Below are 13953 nucleotides of genomic sequence, written 5' to 3'. Positions count from 1 at the left end.
TATATATATATATATATATATATATATATATATATATATATATATATATATATATATATGTATATATTATACATATGCATGTTTTAAGATAATATAAGGAGAATATTAGCAAAATAAAAGGAGAATTACCTCTGATTAAAATAATGCGATAGCGACCATGTTGAATGACTAAACCACAGAACAAAAGACAAAAAAAACACTGCACTCTCTTTCTCTCTCTTTTCTAGTTACAGACTTTTCAGCCAAATCTCTAATTTTCGTTTCTTTACTATATAAGATTACAACTATTGTCTTGTGTAATGAATAAAATAAGGCCTTGAAAGATTCCAAGACAAGTTCCCAAAAATTACAAGATTCAAACACGTCTTGTCGTAACAGCGGTTAGGCCAGAACTTAAGAATAGAGCACATGTCTCCTCTATGGGTGCGTTCAGATTCCCTACCCGGGTGCACTCTATTACTAGAAACACTATAGTATATGTTACATATACTATAGCACTTCTAGTATTAGAGTGCACCCGGGTAGGGAATCTGAACGTACCCTATAATAAGCCATATAGGATAACGTGTTTGGTCGAGCCCTTGCGCATGGCGGAGACATGTGGTCTGTTCTTTTTAGCTGCACTAATGAAGTGCTGGTGCAGTTAAAAAGAACAACTTTGATTGTGTTCCAATATTCATTGCAAATTAAGAAAAATTTATAGGATATGTAATATAAACTATAAATTTTTTGGCAGTGAATATCGGAACGCAGCCCATATATATATTCTAATAGCGTATTCGCGTATTTCTTAAATTCTGAAAATGATTGACTTTAAGTCGACTTATAGTCGATATAATATTGCGAATAACATTCATGTCATTTTATTCAGGTCTTTAATTAATTCTTTTACTTGTAATGCGTTCGTTTTGTAAACCTTGAGTTTTTATATCACTGAAGAGGATTCATGATTGAGCCGAAACGTTTAATTATTTATATTGAGTATTCATGTTCAATAAATATTGCTCTATTTCCTAACACAAGGAAGGTTTTACCCATATGGTACATAGCACTATTAATCCTGTGCTTGAATTCGAATTAGCCCTTTTTCCTATTATTTAATATAAATACGATATAGCATATGATGTTCAGATTAGATCATAAAAGATTGAGTTTATGGTTTAGAATCAAGTCGAGTGTTTTTATGTAAATTTATGCTGGTATGAAAAAAGAGATTACAAAAACTCTAATAACGTTTGTGATTCTCGTGATTAGTAGTAATTCATATGCTGTCGCCTTCTCGCGCTCTATATTAACCTCTTAACGCTCGTTTTTTTTCGAAAAAAACCAAAATAATCATTATACACACACACACACACACACAGTTTTATGATACAGAAAACAAAATTTGAAATCAGTAAAACTGGGTTATGATTTATAAAAGTTACACTAAAAAATCAGCTTTGGATTGGGGCTTTCTACATTTAATCGGCACCAAATCCTTCCTGCATTCAAAGTTTTGTCATCAAAACTATCCAAACTATCAGAACTATATTTTGATTTCAGAATCACTAGAATCTGAATTGCTTTCCGATAAATTGGCATATTCAAAATCATTTGTATCGGTATCATTGTCCCAATTTTTTTCTAAAATAAGTAATAGTAAAAAAATAAGTTTTCTTACAATAAAATTATATTATACTTATATATAAGTTTAGTAGAAACTTTTTTGCATTTATTTATAAACATGCAAAAACGGATTTTATTTCACCACAATGCCCCACGTATTTGGTATGTTAATCGCTCCAATGTTTCTAAGAAACTGAATAGTAAAGCGCACAAACCCGTCCACTTATGATCACGACAAGTTGATGCATGAGTTTAACACGTGTTCGAACAGACACGTTTACGTGTATTTTAATAGCACAAATTTTAAAGTCGCCCGAATCAAACTCGGGCGTGAGCAAATCTGTCAGTTATCCGCACCCGAATGTGACTTGTTTATGAGCATTAAGGAGTTAATATTATATTTATTAATCTGTTTTTTTTTCAGACTTTATTCATTCATTTAATCTTGAATATTTCAAATTCAATCAAGTCGTTTTTCAGGACGAAGATATGGCATCCGCGAACGAAACGCGTAAAACCAATTCGACGGACGGCTGCAATAAGACCCGCAGGAATACTGTTCCCATAATTCACGTTCGTGGCACCCATTACGAGATCGGTTTCGACATCGTAAGATATTATTTTACACCTGATTTTACACCTAATTGTAAGCGGTTAATGAACAATTCGAATTTGAAACTAACTTTTGACGTAGTTAATTAGATTTTAATTGACTTTGAAATTTTCGACTTCGACTTTCTTTATGAGCAAACAGGTCCAAAGATGTTGACAGATTGTGCCTTTTCTCTCTTTCTCTCTTTTAATTTCTGAATCTAATTGAACATTAGAGACACTAATGAACACCTGTCTGATTGTCAATTAGATTTATAGCGACAGGCAGTATTCTTATCGAATGCAAGTAGCTTATACATAAATCATAAGTGTACAATCCATATACAAGTAATCTCCGTCGCCAATAGACCTTGCAATTTCTTATATGTATTTATATGTATTCGATCTCGAGCCGAACCAGAGGAATGAACTTCGATATATCTCGTGTGTGAGTTATCGCACAGTGATTTAATAAAAATGCACGCGGATAATCGGGATCAGTAAACAGAGACAGGACTCTGATAAATGGGTGAAGGAGTAGAAGGAGCGAGAAAAGGAGGACGGCCGTTGTTGCGACAACGTTCACCCGGATCAAATTCTTGCCGCTTTACGTATATATATGTGTGTGTATCAAGAGCGCGGTAGTATCTCGCATCAAGTGAATGCACAAAGCGAGAAACGGATGTGAGATCGCGCTTATTTACGTGACGTCTCTAGTTCAGCGGTGACAAGATTATCATTATCGTCACACTTGATCAAATTGAGTTTTAAGTAGTCTCAATTTTTCAGGGTCTAATTACATGTAATTTTAAGGAACTTTAAACATATCTTTCTGTTTCGAATAATGAAGTTTAGTAACAACATACGTTATATTAATATTTACTACAGAAATGGGTTTCATATATATGTACACACACACACATATATATATATATATATATATATATGTGTGTGTGTGATTATTTTACTATATACTTATAGTCACATTTTTTACATGTACTGTCACGTTTTTAGGATTAAAATTCTTTTTGCGCAGGGACGCACTTTTGCCAAGATGATCCAGAACTTTGTAGATATCTATCCGCCGCTCAACGACACTTACCTACCTCTGTTCGCGACCGAGGAGGGCAAAAAAGTTTACAAAGAGACCCTTGACGCGGTGAAGAAACAATTTCCACAATATGTGAGGGAGATTGAAGGCACTGCGGATGGCGCAAATGTACCATTCAGTAAGGTATGCTTCTTGCAAGAAGTAGTCCTCTAATTGATCAAGAACTGAGAATCAAGCTTCAATTTCTTTCAAACTAAATTTCAAATCCGTTGCAGCTGTTTTTAATGCATCTCGACGATATTATCTCAAATGTCACCAGTGGAGCACAAGGAATCGCACTTCCAATCGGCTGCTCGACCATTATATGCAATCAACCGGGACAAGTAAGAGTGATAATAAGTTAAACTAGATGTCATAGCGTAACTCACTGTATAATGAACGCTTTGCTCACCGAGGTAAGGAAATATCTCTGGCGTTATCGGATTTTTCGCAATTGTCTTTCACTCGTCGACTTCGAGGGCGGAGCCTATGCTATTACTTGTCGTCTCATTATCTGATCTCCTAATTATCATAATGAGCATCTGTTGTGCATATCTTCATTGTTCCGTTATATGTAAGTGATGTTTTCCGAGATTTAAGTATGTCTATTCAGATACGGCCAGTGGGCAGTGCCAATTGCGTCCTCTGCAAAACGACAATGACTATGTGAAGTAATATTATTCATATTTTTTATTACAATTTCCATTTTCATCTTATCTCACCTGAAACGACCACGAGCATCGCTTCATGTAAAGAAACGCGAAATAACTAACGTTATCTCACAGCGATGCTATGTCAGCAGTATTTGTCGCCGCTGATATTTCTACGTTTTAAGATATGTGCGACTGATATGCGATGATATTTATTCATCTTCATATCTTCCATTTGATTTTCCTTATTACAAACATACATACATACATACACACACACATGCATATATATATATATATATATATATATACACATACATGAATTACTCGTCTATCCTGTTTCGTTTTCACGTGACATGCGCTTGATGAAAAGCACAGGAAATCTTGGGTCACAACGAAGACGCTCTCAGCGAGACTATGAACCACTGGTATCTCGTAAGTGCCCACGTCGTGGAGGCCGGCTACAGAGAGGAGAAGTTTACATCACTGAGTTACGCCGGTTTCCTGCCGGGATACACAATGGGTTTCAACCATCACGGCCTCGTTTATAGCATCAACACCCTCAGTGCCGCGGTCCTGCGTTCCGGCAAGACTCGTGAGTCTCTTTTTTTTCAACGTTTCAACCGGATGCAATAGCGTGATTTTTGGAATGTCCGAATTTTCTAAAACGTATGTCTACTTGCGCAGCACGATATTTCTTGACGCGGGCGCTGCTGGGAGTGGAGAACTTTGTGCAGGCACAGCAGACGCTTAGGAACGAGGGTTACGGTGCAGCGGAAGGCTTTTCAGTGAATATGACGTTTCTTGCTCAAGAGGGCGACCGGATGTTTCACAACGCCGAAGTGGGTCCGGCCGAGGCGGACGCCGCCCGGTCGCAGCTCAACATCTTGACTATCAGCCCTGGCGAGAACACGTCGCATTGTAACAAGTATGTATGCTATATAGAGTCACGTCGTATAACTGCCGACGAGTTTCTCACACGTAGTCTTGGAAACAATATGTTCACCCACGACATTCCAGATACCTACGGCTAAAGGTGGCCGAGGTCGAAGGAAGCATTATATGTAGCAGCGAGAGAAGGATGGCGACAATCTCCAAGTATCCACCAGTCGAGTGCCGTCAGAATGTGATCGATATCCTTAGCGATCAGACGGACGACGAGTTCAGAGTCTATCAAGAGATCGATCAGAATGATCCCATCAAAACGCTCGCTACGGGTACGTTTCGTTTGCTTTGAAGTATCCTGTGAGTTCTACTTTGGACATTAGAGACTGAGGATTGCGAATTGAAGATTGAAACTTAATCAAGCAGGATGAATAGGCGAGTTAAAATCGAAATTGATTGATTCGTCGAATTCTTATCTCTAACTCGCAATCGGCAATATATTTCCAATATATCTGATATGGGCTTTAATCGTCGATCTTAATGGATGGTTCTTAGTAAAACTGACACTGCGTTAGGATGAATACGATGACAAATGTTACAGATGAATCATTTTAATGTTCAGAATTTTTCCATCGCGATGTTCAGAGATTGAAGCTAATTAATATGCAAAAATCCAGTTTTATCCGCGTTTCTCAAATGAGTCAGAATTCGCTTCGCGGAATTAATCATAAAGGTTTTCGAGCGCTTTGCGAACTCACGGGATTATTAATTTATCATAGGCATTTTCGACTGCGTCGAGAGAACATGGTCAATCTATACGGACAAGCCGCAATGCAACGAGCCGATACTGGTGATACCCATGGAATTACGGAATCCAGTGGCACCATACGCCAAAATAAAGAAATAATTCCATCCTTCGCTTTTTTCATTTAGAAAGAATTGTTTCCGTTATCGGAAGAAATTACACCGTAAGTGTTCCGGAGTAACTCGTATTAGACGTATCGCGTGCTACGCAATAACAGTATGTAAGATTAATACTTGTCATAATGTGTAATTAGCCGAGTCTGTGCGAAATTGTTTGCTGACTAATGTCGGTGGAACCGATAACAGAAAAGAAAAGATTAAGATCATATTCACATAGAAGTTACGTAACGTAACGATAACGTAAATAACGTTACGTAACGTAACGTTACATAACGTAATGAGATCGAAGAGAATATAATTCGACCACGAGATATCAACGTCGATATATACAAGTGTAAGACGGATCAAAAGAAAAATATAAGTAGAACACATAAAAGTGAACAAAAATTGTATAGGTCATTTTTCAAACAACCACGTAAAATTTCGAGATATTAATTAAAATAGTTGAGCATATCAGAGTGCGGCGACACGGCAGGCGGGACATACGGCTTGCAGCGGTCGGCGAAGAAAATGGAAGAACGCACACACGGAGCTACTCATTTCAGTATGCCAAACGGCCTACGGCTCTCTACGAGCCGTATGTCCCGCCTGCCGTGTCGCCGCACTCTGATATGCTCAACTATTTTAATTAATATCTCGAAATTTTACGTGGTTGTTTGAAAAATGGCCTATATAATTTTTGTTTACTTTAATGTGTTCTACTTATATTTTTCTTTTGGTCCGTCTTACGCGGGACACCCTGTATAAAGGAAATCAGCTTAAAAAATGTCGAAAGTAGTGTAATTCTTATGCTCTTAAGACCTAATAAAAAGAAGAGGCCTCGTCATGTTTATTCCACTAAATAATAAATTTTTTTCTTAATTCAAAAACTATCCGCACTTCGAATTTTTGTTTTTGATATGAAAAATCAAGTGTGATATCGTGTCTGTACTTTCCTTCTGGAGAGAGGGGTGCACAGTGTGTGTATAGTGACTCCATATCACTTACGATTCACACAATTAATAAAAAAATACAATTTATACATACAAGAAGAGGATAGAAAGAGGAGTATTTGTACTATTTCGTAATTTCATCTTTAATTTCTTGATATTTTTGTGTTGTGAGTACATTATTATTTAGTAGTCTCGTGGAATCGTCCAATTGATTGAGAAATTCAACGCAATAAGTTCCAGTAAAAAACAAAAGAAAGCGATGTAAACGGTGACAGATATATCTCTTTTGTTTTCAGACGACACTGGCATAATAGGATGCCAGAATACAAGTAACAATTGCAGCTTTACCCAACGCTACGCGCTAAAAAACTTAAGCAACTGGTTGTTAATCTTGTTGCCGCTCTTAATTAAATAAATGTACAAAATATACCGCTCCTCTGCATCTTAAATGCAGATACTCTGCACATTTCTTTTCTTAATTTTCTTTCGTATTTTAATTACATTTTATTATCCTTGTTCCTTGTTTGTATTTGTAATTGTGTGTTCGTCGCGCATCATTGCGCAAAACAAAGTTCTTAGTAAACCGATGTAATTGCATACATTTCGAGAGCAATATTTATTGAATTATAATATTTAAATAGGTATTTAAATACGGTGCGCGAATTTGAGGTTACAATTTGTCAAGGTATGCGCTCAGGTCTGGGAGACCCTCCTTCAATCCCTTTCTCTTACGAGTATCCTGCAAAAGTACAATATTATTAGCAATTTGATAGGACCTGATGAGCAATTTTAAAGTATATGCGACGTTTCTGTTTGAATGTAAAGTTCTTTTATGGTGGAAGTATATAATCTGTACGTTTCCCTATTCAGGCAAGCCAGAACATTTCACTGGAATACCAAAACTAAAAAACGATTTCTCTCCCACGAGTTAAAAAATGGCAGCACATCGAATAGTTGCCGTCACCAGTTATTTCGTGGTAGTAAAAAGCAACAATAAAGAAACAGAGAAAAGGACGAAATTCGTACCTGCACCACTTGGTAAGGTCGAGAACTGGGTTCCATCGGGTCACCCGGCAGAATTTGCCAATGATCGAACACGCACTGTGGGAAGGCCTGGCCGCCGGTGTTGGAACGCAGATCAGCGGTGAAGCCGAAGGATTCGTTTACTGGAAGGTAAGCTTTAACTACGAACATAGGAGTGCCCGCAACTTGTTGCTCTTCAAATACATGACCTCTTCTACGATTCAGCACGCCGTAAATTCCACCGACCGCTGTCTCCGGACACTGCGAAATAATTCCAAGTTAGATTAGATTGTCTTGTCTGTGCTTTGGTCACTACGGTCACTACGGCTTTTCAAGAAAAAGTACAAATCGAGGCAATGACTATATGCGTGTGTTCTTAAGGTGGTACGACATCTCGATGACTCACTTGAATTTCGCATAAGTAAACGGGTTCCATAATTCGGGGTGAGGCAGTGAGAAGACAGGCGTAAAGGCAACGTCTTGTGGTAGGGATAATTTGACCACCACCTCTGTGGATCGCGTCCGCATGCAGCGTCACGTCGAGAATGTTGAAGCGTACACCTCTCAGGTTCTCTTCCGAAAGAACACCCTGTAACGTACGTGAGTTAAACGTTATCGTTGACAGTGAGCAATCTAAAAAGCCGACATACGATATTTATTTCTCTACACATTTGTACCTCTTTTGTCGCCCATTGGAATCCAGCCACTACGGAATCCTTGATCTCGTTGAGATATTGTACACCTTTCGTGCAGTCAACCAATATGTTAGGTCCGCTACCGTCTGGACCGAAGCACCAAATTTTCCTGGCTTCCGTCACATCGTAATCATATTTTTCATTCAAATAACGAGCGCGTACTTTGAAGTCATCGCGCGGATTCACATCACCCTGCGAAATGTCAAAAGATGTAATTTATTTTTAGCTTGGAGCATCGGAGAAAGATATACATGTACGTGTTGGTTGATACCAAGAGCAAAACTGTCAACATTGCCAGAACCATTCTGGCTTTCTTGCTCGAGTGTATTATCTTTCACCATGTCTTAATGAAGAAATACAATAATTATCAATTAATGATTTAACTTTCAAGAAGAAAAGTTGAACTTACACCATCGATATCTTCGGCAAGACCATCAGGCATCGGACAAGCCATCATGAATAGACGATTATGCTTGTTCGGCGATTTCGACAGACACATCTGATTCGACTGCTCCGAGATCGTTTCTCTGTACGACACAACAGGATCGGACTTCTTGATCGGTATACACGCGTGATCCTCCTCGAGATCCTTTAGACAAATCTCGAGATGTAATTCTCCGGCCCCAGCGATAATGTGCTCTCCTGATTCTTCGATAATGCACTGTACCATAGGATCCGACTTCGCTAAACGCTTCAGACCTGCGGAATGAATCCGATAGAAATTAATTGTACAAATGCAAATGCAAACGAAATACAGAAATATAGTTGGAAATAAATATAATCAGATGGAAAAAAATGAAATCATGGTTTTTCATAACCCAATGCTCTAATTAGTATCATCATGTAATCTCGATCAATTGGGGCTCACCGACAGTTCCACTTGTCCATTATTTGCAAGTAAAAAGCAGTGACTTACCTTCGACCAATTTTGGCAGATCGGCAGGATTTTTCGGTTCGACCGCGACACGCACGACCGGCGATACGGAGAACTTCATGACTTTCATGTTGTGCGCATCTTTGAATGTCGTGATAGTGCCGGTCTTGACTAAGAACTGATCCACGCCGACAAGACCGCAAATATTACCTGCACAACAACATCAAAGGAACAATTAGCGTGTATACCACGTACAATGCGATCCAGATTTCTTTTCTATTTTCGTCAGTCGGCCGTTCTTGTGTCTATCACTAAACTACTCAGAACAGGTCTGTGTGAACAATCATCAGATGTGTACAATCTCGACAGAAAAATTACATTAGACAGCGGATGAACACGAGATACTAACCAGAAGGCACATCTTCGATAGCTTCGACGTAACGGCCCATCATCAGGATGGTACGCTGGATTGCTTTCTCATAGAGATCCTCCTTCTTGCCCGGTTGGAAGTTGGGTCCCATGATACGAGCCTTCATTCCAGTGGACACTTTGCCCGAGAACACACGGCCGAAGGCGTAGAAACGACCTTTGTCCGAAGTCGGTACCATTTTCGAAACGTACATCATCAGCGGTCCGTTCGGATCGCAATTCTACGGGAGAAAAGAGAATTCCGTAAGTATGAACCAGTATAATTTATCCACGTTATCTTTTTAAAACGCGTGCAAATCAGTATTTCATTCTTCTACCTCTCGTTCAGTACAGGTCTGTGAAATAAATCATCATGCGCATTCGCTTCGCGAGTGCTTAGCAAAAGGTGGGTGTACGTGTAACGAACCTTGATACCAATGGCAGCCTCATCATCGAGCGGACCCTCGTACAACATCTCCATACGATATTTCTGAGCGGTTACAGGAGATGGCAGATGAATGGCTATCATCTGAAGCAGAGCCTCTCCAGCGGGTAACCACGTTCTCATGACGACCTGGAAGAATCACATACGATGTGGTGAAACATTCAAGAGATATATAAAACATTATACGCGTCGTATGTAAAACTGTACTCAGAATAATTTATACTTTGGAATCCCTCATTATAAATCAGAAGAGGTGTCAGAAAGAAAAAGTAGTAATCATCATTGTGTAGGTTAATGCCGTGCTCTTATCCATGAAACGAACGAAATATTAAGACTTACTTTCAGTAGAGCTTTCCCATCTTTGTCCTTGTCTTCGGGTTTCAACACGATACCCAATTTCTGCAGAAGATTGTCTGCCTCCTCTTTCTTATAATTCATTATACTATCGAACACCTGTAGATTCATATATTTAAATTTAATTTTCGACTGTTCTTAGAGCGGTAATCTCGGTAAACAACATCGATTTCACGTCGAAGATCGTACCTTGTAAATTGGGTCTAAAACGTACATGCAGAAGGACCGTTTATTATCGGCTTCCTTCTGCTTGCTCCATTTCTTGGTCTTGGGATTAAAGAACGATTCGCCCCACAATCTGTTCATGAGTTTAACCACGTCGATCTTGAACTTCTCAGCGTACATCTCGGAGAACTGTTTCAGGGTAAAAGCCCAACCGTGGAGACCGGAACCAAAACCTACGGAGCCTTTGCTGGGATCTACCTGTTTCAAACATACACTTACATCGCTACAGCAATTATGTATTGCGATCTCGCAAAGGAGGTTTCGTTTCACTTACTCGAACTTCACCCATAGGACCGTCGTCGTCGGAATATGTCGCGATAATAACGTTGACATTCTCAACGATACGTTGGAAAGTCTGGTAAAGATCCTCACTATCGAGTTGAAGCTCTAATAGCGCGCGATCCATCTTATTCATGAATAAAACAGGCTTGATGCGTTCAGCGATCGCCTGACGGAGTACAGTTTCGGTTTGCACGCATACACCTGAACAGAGAAAGATCGACGAATGATTACAGTCATCTCCATTCTCAGGAAGTTGTCATCACGTTACACTATTTCTTCACTAAGAATGGCCTTATAATCGTATTTTGAAAGGACATGACCATATATATGCATATCATAAAGAATCCCAAGAAGGATGGCTGTAGCATTTGTGTCGTAGCATGTTAGTAACGGACATAAGGATAGAGGCCCACTAACAGCGTTTAAACACATCTGCTGCACTTCACTCTTCTTCCATTGCACTGTCAACACTGTCAGTGTATATCGGTCAATTTATTGCAAACCAAGCGACATACTACAGAGTAACCCTTGTGTGCTGGAAGAGCGATGTCCCTTACTTTATCACCCGACCCCCCAATCTTTGCAATTTACCGAAGAAACTAATATCGTGAAGTGGATGATAAGAAAAATGATAAAACACATACCAGATACACAATCAACAACGACGAGAGCTCCATCGGTAACACGGAGGGCGGCTGTGACTTCGCTCGAAAAATCTACGTGTCCGGGTGAATCGATCAGATTAATCAAAAAGCCTTTTTCGTCTTTGTCACGCTGATCGGGATTTGTAATAAAGACTAAATCTTTCTCTTCGAGCTCAAAGAACATGGAAATCGCACTAAAAACGAAACCAGAACGGAGTAGTGAATGACGCATTAACGCATGGTAATAATGAGCAAATGTAGTAAGATTCAACGCATATCAGAGAAGTGATGCTTTTACTCACGTAGATTTGATTGTAATACAACGTTCTTGCTCGTCCTTGCGCGTGTCGGTGAATCGGGTCTCGCCAGCCTTGGCGCCGGCGATAATGCCGGCCTTGGAGACTAGGGAGTCGGTCAGAGTTGATTTCCCGTGATCGACGTGCGCTATGACAGACATGTTTCTGATGTTCTTTTTCTTGTCCATCATGTCACGGATCTCGTCTACCGTAAAGTTCACCTGCAACATTATATTTCCACTGTCAAATCCTGTGTCTTGTATGACAATAATCGATTGCGCAATGGAAATTAATTTGCAATTTAGGAGCAATGGATACTTGTGAGTGAACGGGCATACAGATAAAATATACAGCCTAGCTGTGTAACTTGTGTAGAAGATGCATGTAACACTTGTGCCATAGCATATTAGTAATGGACATAAGGATAGAGGCCCACTAACAGCGTTTAAACACATCTGTATTTTGTTCTTCTTCCATTGCACAGTCAACACTGTCAATGTACATTGGTCAGTTTATCGCAAACCAAGCGATATACTACAGAGTGACCCTTGTGTGCTGGAAGATACTGCATAAATTAAACTATACCATTTACTTCAATCTTTATAATTTGCCCCAAAAAATGTTATTGTGAAATGATAATGATTGTTATACAAGTCACACATTTACCAGACTATTGCAACATATTGCGATATTGGAAAGGAATAAGTTCTTTGGCAATTATATCAAAAATACGGAATATTGATGTGCAGAATACACAAGAATTACAGTGTACTCTATGAAATCACATTTAATTCTTGCACGATCAAATTTGTTCGCGAGTGATACCTAGAATTGAACTTTGTTACTAACCATATTGAAACGTGCACTATTCGACCAAAAACTTCAATGCGCGAAAACATTTAGTCGTGCCAGTAGACGTGACGTTCGCACGTACGGCGTCCTATTGTCCCGACACGCGCTATTTGTCGGTTGTGAGGTTCTCCCATGATACTTAGATACGGTCAACTTGATTTCGTGCGCAGGTTCCCGATCAAGAGAGTATCGCTGACGAGTCGACGCACTCCCGGGAATTTTCGAGAGCGAAAGGAGAGAGAGAGAGAGAGAGAGAGAGAGAGAGAGAGGTAGAGAGAGAAAGTAAAAAGAGAGAGGGAGAACGATGCTGGGGGGTAACGAGCACGTTGCCTCGCGCGTCGGCAAGCTCTCTCTTGCACATAGCATGCTTCATGACACGTTGCGAATGCAGCAACGAAACATATTTCCGCTCGCGACGTATTCGCCACTTAATACAACGATTGCGGAATTTTCAGTCCGGCGAGTGTTTCTCGCGATGGATTGTTCCGCGAATCGACGGATCCTCCGGATGCCCGGACGTGGACGCGAGAACCATTCGTGGAACAAATTGCGCAATCCGGAGTAATCACACCGTTCGACCGGGGACCCGTCGAGAGCGCAGAGTGGAGAGGAGAGGAGAGGAGAGACACGCATTGAGAGAGCGAAGCGTTTTCGGACTCGTGCAACGGCCTCGCGGTACGGCACGCAACGTCGCCGTCAAGCAAAAATATTCGTCGTGGCGCGGACGCGAGGATGACGAGCTGCGAACGCGGTGACGGCGTCGCAACGCGGCTACATACCATTTTGGATGTCGTCCGATTACAGATAGCCTGGTCAGGAATATACGTGTTCCAACTATGGCGGACTCCCTGAGAAAGAACAGGCGATCCGCGAGAGGCCTGGACTCTACCCCTGTATACGCGGCAGAAGTGCGCCTGCGTCGCGGCGTGTACCGTCGCACCGTCGTCAGCCAATCACGGTGTCGTATCTGGTCACGTCAGTGCAACGTGTGCGCATGAATCCGCGCTTCACTTCTGATAGAGGGAGCCAGTTCGGTTGCACGTTCTACACGTTCTGCACCCTATTGGAAATTTGACATGAAAATTCGATAATCAACGAGTTCCGTTCTTGGCTCTGATTTCGTTCTGATCCGTCAAGTCTCTCAAGGGACGTCTACATTGGAAGTAAACAGTAAG

General features: G+C 40.3%; 2 protein-coding genes across 4 annotated transcripts in view; one reads left to right on the top strand and one right to left on the bottom strand.

Moving 5' to 3' along the window:
- The window catches only part of LOC116842712, a 19795-nt gene extending 13595 nt beyond the window's left edge, over positions 1-6200 (top strand). The window contains exons 3-9 of one of the 3 annotated variants that reach the window (XM_032812305.1): positions 2089-2217; positions 3236-3433; positions 3526-3633; positions 4318-4534; positions 4627-4867; positions 4960-5156; positions 5604-6200. In XM_032812305.1, the coding sequence (XP_032668196.1) occupies positions 2098-2217; positions 3236-3433; positions 3526-3633; positions 4318-4534; positions 4627-4867; positions 4960-5156; positions 5604-5731 (1209 nt within the window). In that variant the 5' untranslated portion in view covers positions 2089-2097 and the 3' untranslated portion in view covers positions 5732-6200. Of the gene's footprint in view, positions 1-2088; positions 2218-3028; positions 3049-3213; positions 3434-3525; positions 3634-4317; positions 4535-4626; positions 4868-4959; positions 5157-5603 lie in introns of those variants that run through there. The other 2 variants (XM_032812306.1, XM_032812307.1) reach the window with 2 other exon arrangements.
- A 602-nt stretch (positions 6201-6802) lies between these two features.
- LOC116842706 (translation elongation factor 2) lies at positions 6803-13721 on the bottom strand. The gene is made up of 14 exons (XM_032812283.1): positions 13558-13721; positions 11933-12147; positions 11631-11824; positions 10979-11187; positions 10669-10902; positions 10465-10578; positions 10108-10254; positions 9682-9922; positions 9315-9482; positions 8808-9097; positions 8381-8590; positions 8110-8292; positions 7707-7964; positions 6803-7419 (listed from the first exon to the last, which is right to left on the bottom strand). Exons 1-14 carry the CDS (start codon positions 13558-13560, stop codon positions 7351-7353), a joined length of 2535 nt encoding a protein of 844 aa, XP_032668174.1. The 5' UTR covers positions 13561-13721; the 3' UTR covers positions 6803-7350.
- Positions 13722-13953: the final 232 nt, after the last annotated feature.

This window comes from Odontomachus brunneus, unplaced genomic scaffold (genome assembly GCF_010583005.1).
Source record: "Odontomachus brunneus isolate Ranch 3 - 2012 unplaced genomic scaffold, Obru_v1 Obru_scaffold_026, whole genome shotgun sequence".
Taxonomy (NCBI): domain Eukaryota; kingdom Metazoa; phylum Arthropoda; class Insecta; order Hymenoptera; family Formicidae; genus Odontomachus; species Odontomachus brunneus.
This window is presented reverse-complemented; position numbering and strand designations above follow the sequence as displayed.